Source organism: Fulmarus glacialis, unplaced genomic scaffold (genome assembly GCF_000690835.1).
Source record: "Fulmarus glacialis isolate BGI_N327 unplaced genomic scaffold, ASM69083v1 scaffold969, whole genome shotgun sequence".
NCBI classification, from domain to species: domain Eukaryota; kingdom Metazoa; phylum Chordata; class Aves; order Procellariiformes; family Procellariidae; genus Fulmarus; species Fulmarus glacialis.
This window is the reverse complement of record NW_009233752.1, coordinates 69,586-74,336: the sequence shown is the minus strand read 5'-3', so window position 1 is coordinate 74,336 and position 4,751 is coordinate 69,586. Positions and strand designations below refer to the sequence as shown.

Below are 4,751 nucleotides of genomic sequence, written 5' to 3'. Positions count from 1 at the left end.
GCGGAAGCAGCATTTAGTGAAAGCAAAGGAGCAGAGGAGGAGGCGCGAGTTTATGATGCAGAGCCGGTTAGATTGCTTAAAGGAACAGCAAGGTACAGAAGAAAAGAAAGAGATGAATATCATTGAACTGAGCCACAAAAAAATGATGAAGAAGAGAAATAAAAAAATATTTGACAATTGGATGACAATCCAAGAACTGCTAACCCACGGAACAAAGTCACCAGACGGCACACGGGTGTACAATTCCTTCCTGTCAGTGACTACTGTATAATCACCATTGCTAAATTATGTACATAAAACACTACCATTGGGGTAGAAATCAATGCCTCGTTCAATGTGGCAAGATTTTTGTATATAAGATACAGTCATCGAGTTTATATACTGAACTCTACAACTGTGGGTGCCAGGATCTCCATTATGAAGTGGAGAGGAAGCTTGCCCATCTCCTTCAAAGGCAATATTAGCAGCGCTTTTTGGAATACTGATTGTACTTTTTTACTTGTTACCTTTTACATGAAGTGTTTAAATATCAGAAATGTATTAACCATACTTACACAGGTAATTTACTTAAACTATATTCATATTAAAAGGTACCCATGCTTTTCTTTACCAAAAAAAAAAAAAAAAAAAGAAAAAACCCACAAGAGCAACTGCACATATGTATTTTTTGTGAAATTATTTTGCTGTTGTTCACTTCTACACAGAGTGCTGTTTATCAATATTTAGCTCAAGGTTTAAACTCAGAATTAGAGTCATTCTCTTGTAATATTTAACATTTATCAAACAGCAGTTTTTAAGAGTTACGCTCAACATTTAAACATTTTTCTTTTTAAGGTTTCTGAAGAAAGTATATAGGTTTCATCTGAAAAGCCTGAAGCAAAGTACACTATACTGCAGCTTTAAAGGATTTTAAAGCATGTTTGCAAATGTTGCAACCTATTGAAAAAATGTGCATGTACAGCTAATTTGTTTATATAAGACAGTTTGTGGAATTTGAAAAGCCCATGGTAGTAACTGTTTGCATTATAGATTTGAATGTATTGAATTATAAAAGCAGTTTCATGAAATCATCATTAGCTACAAACGTTAACAAGTAAAATGAAGTAAAATAAATTATTGTTTTATATTTCAAACTATTTTAAATTCTTTTGACTCCCTTCCGGTTTCACTACGTACAGTATTCTTTCCTCCAGCGTAGGCTCCTGTGCTGCAGAAATGCCAGGACAGCTTACCAGAGTCAAACCTAACAGAATAATCTGCATCCTGACTTTGGGGGGAATTTGGATTGAGGTTTTCTTGAGAGAAGGAGAGATGGAGGAAAGAGGCAAGGGAGAAGTACAAGGAGTATCAAGAGTAGAGTCAAGCAATGCGTATCTTCAACTCACAAGGCATTTAAGATGACCTGTAAGTGAGAAAGAAATGGGACTTCTACTCTCCTGTTTTCCTTTGTTTTGTGTTTCTTGATGGTATATAAAACCCACCTACAAACTTCAGTGTGGGCTTGCATTAAAAGCAGACAATACATAAATTAAAGTATATATAAATTAAAGCAAATAAACATATAAATTAAAAGAGATGGTGAAAAAGACAAAACCTAAATGTCAAAGAGGTATCACACGCCTTTTTCTTGTTTTCTATTTCTAATTCAGAATTCAGATACAAATTGGAATATTCTGCTGGATTAAGTAACATAGACTCATTATGAATAGCTGCCAGGTTCTCCATCCCCTCTCCCTTTTCCCTTGCCCGCACAGAAAAGTTGCTCCCAAATCCTTCTAAGTTTCTGTTCTGGACTCTTCCGTCATAACTATACAGAGCAAAAATTATAGTCTTAATGATGGAAGTGAAAAGTTGGAAGCTGAGGGATTAACAGCTTCTCAGTGCCTATTTTGTCTATTATCAAGAAGTGGAGGGTTTTCCACTCCCTTTGTGGACTAGCACTGAATTAGCATTGAATGTATGTCTACCATATTCCACAGTAAACTCTTTTACATATCCAAAAATGCATCTTCAGCCCACATAAATTGTCACTGCCCCTTGAAATCCGGCACTCATGTCAATAAGCCTCTGTAAATTTATCTTCAAACGATATTTTCCTTTGGGATAAAGTACTAGTCCCACTGTAGTCTATGAAAGATTTTCTATTGACTTTGCTAGAGCCAGGATTTCACCTGATATACTACCAGCCATTATCATCACGAGTAGCACAGCAGGAAAAAAATACGATTTTTCACAACACGCTGCCTTCGACATAAGACACTTGCTATCTCCGTCTCAAATCTGCTTTACTCTGAGTTCATGTTCTGTTCACCCCAATTGCAGGCGTGAGAGCCATAGCAAAATACTGCCTCTCCTAAAGTTCAGAAATTCAAATGCACAGGCAGAGCTTGATTAGTGTGGAATCACAATCTTTAAACCAGGCATGAAAAGACAGTTAAGCCATCTTTAGTCTACCTTGTAATACTAGAGTAAGATTTGAAATGCTCTAATGAGGAAGAATTACCAACAAGGTGTTCCTCAAAAATAGGCTCCTTTGGAATAACTTCACAGGTAATGGTTCCTTTAGGCATCAGTTACATAAACGCTGAGCCTTGTATGTATGTGTGTAACAGCAGAAACGTATTTGGGAATTCAAGTGTGATGTGTAGAAATTACACCAAAGCATCAACAGTATAAAATTTACATTCTTTAAGATGTTGAAATAAAATATTGGCCAAGAATTATTCTCACACCTTTGAGTTTTTCCTCACTAACATTTGTTGTTATTCTGGTCAGTTAAAAATCACCTCTCTCCTTCAGTATTATGATTTATCACCTAGCATCAGTTCACAGAATCCATCAGTTATCCTGGAAATCCAGGCAAAAGCTTTGCAAACTGCAGATTTTCCTTTGCCTTTCTCAGTTATCTTATCACACACCCTTTTTCATTGTCTTATCAAAGTACTTAATGCGGTGTTGAAAAGGGAAATTTTGGGTCTTTTTATTGCTTGCAAGGAAACATTGGAAATTACCATAATGTTAGTCCAAACGTGACCTCATTACAGTGAGATGAATCAGACTAGAAAGCAGCCTTTGATGCCCAAGAGGAAATATTTCATCCAACAGCTTTTCTAAAGATTGCATTATAGTACATACCCCAGTGCTTAAAAGGTAACAACTGAAATTGTTGTTCTAGTTGCCTACAGGACATCTCATGCAAGAAATCTCCATGCAGCAGTGGAGATTGCATCTCCTTTCATGCTACAGGCTTTACCCGAAACCCAACGCTCTCCACCAACTGCTGCACACCCCTGCAGAGCAACAGAGCCATCCTCACAGCCTGGGCGCAGGGTCCTGTCCCACAGCAAGATGCTGACTCAATGTGGTGGGTTGACCCTGGCTAGACACTCAACCTAACCCCAGTTGCTCTGACTCCTACAGGGATCAACACTGGGAGATGTGCTCCTTGCATTGGGGAGGCTCATTCCAAGTGTTTTTTTGAAAATTCATTTAAGCCCTGAAGGGAGTGTTGCTCACCTCAAAGTATAAATCTTCATTTCCATCCTCCTCCTTTTCCCTTCCTCCTCAGCCACTTTACTGAGGGTAATCTCAAGCTCGGGTGGTAACTGCCTGGAATAGTACATACGCAGGGAGAGATCCTAAATACACAAAGGGGGAACAAGCAATTGCCAAGCAGCCCGAGAGGTTTTACCAGAGCCCATGTGCGCACCTCCCCGGGGGCTCTCACGCAGCCATTTTTCATTCCGACTGCCCCACACCCTGTCTCCACTTTTGCCGCGGTAGCAGTACGACATGGTTACAGACCAACACCTCAGTCCCCGTCCTATGCCAACGCATGCCCCTGCAGCGAACCAGAGATGTAAACGGGATGCCCTGGATACAGGTTGGTGCAGAATTTGATCTGATTCTTTGCAATAAAAGCAGTCTCTGTGTCAAACTGGGGTCAGTTTCCCTAAATTGCAGAACATCTCCCAGACACAAGATCTATAAAAGTGTAAAATACTTATTTGCAAATAGGGTTTAAATCAGCGTGGAATCACCCAGTTTAGATGTGCACTGAAATGGGAAAGCCCTGAACCAAACCTAACAGCATTTTTTTGTAAATTAAAAGAAAAGAACTTGCACATTAGGGATGGCAAATAAAATGAGGTAAGACTACATATTGCCTAGGGACTACTGGTTGGAGAACTAATTAGGATTATAAACTGAAAGTATGTAAATTAACCAAATATAATTATCTGCTAGTGGCCTTTGGAAATAGGTTACAGGATACTTGTTAGCAAAATTGCTCAAATGCCTGGAAGCCATACAAAGCAAGCCATAAGCAATTTAAACTCCTCTTTTTGTTTTATTTTCAATTGTTTTTCAAGCAGTCATTGTATTAAGGATTTATTGGAACATAAACTAATTAGAGAGAAAACCCAAAAAACAAAAGTAAGACAGAAACTCACAGCAGATGCTGTACCTCCATCCCAAGGCCCCTGCTTTTATTAAACATAAACTCTTTTTGTGACAAAATAGCAAAGATTCTGCTTGGGGTTTCATCCCAGCAGCTTCATTTCTCCATCAGAACAGCTTCTGTGAGCCTCCAGCCAGAGATAATCCGGAAGGGTGGTGGCTTTCTTGCATGAGTACAGCTTCTCAGCTATACAGGGTTTATGAAGATGTGTTCACTGTTCAAATGCAAACATGCAGAATTAATGTCCCTTTTCTTTAAGTGTCTGTCATGACACAAAGTAGTACTAGATTCA

The 4,751-nt window shown here is 38.8% G+C and overlaps 1 protein-coding gene across 1 annotated transcript in view; it reads left to right on the top strand.

The window, feature by feature from the left end:
- The window catches only part of LOC104082325 (E3 ubiquitin-protein ligase PDZRN3-like), a 32,277-nt gene extending 32,006 nt beyond the window's left edge, over positions 1–271 (top strand). Inside the window, 1 exon segment of the mRNA XM_009585414.1 lies at positions 1–271. This exon segment is cut by the window's left edge and continues 23 nt beyond it. Coding sequence (XP_009583709.1) covers positions 1–271 — 271 coding nt within the window.
- The last annotated feature ends 4,480 nt before the right edge of the window (positions 272–4,751 follow it).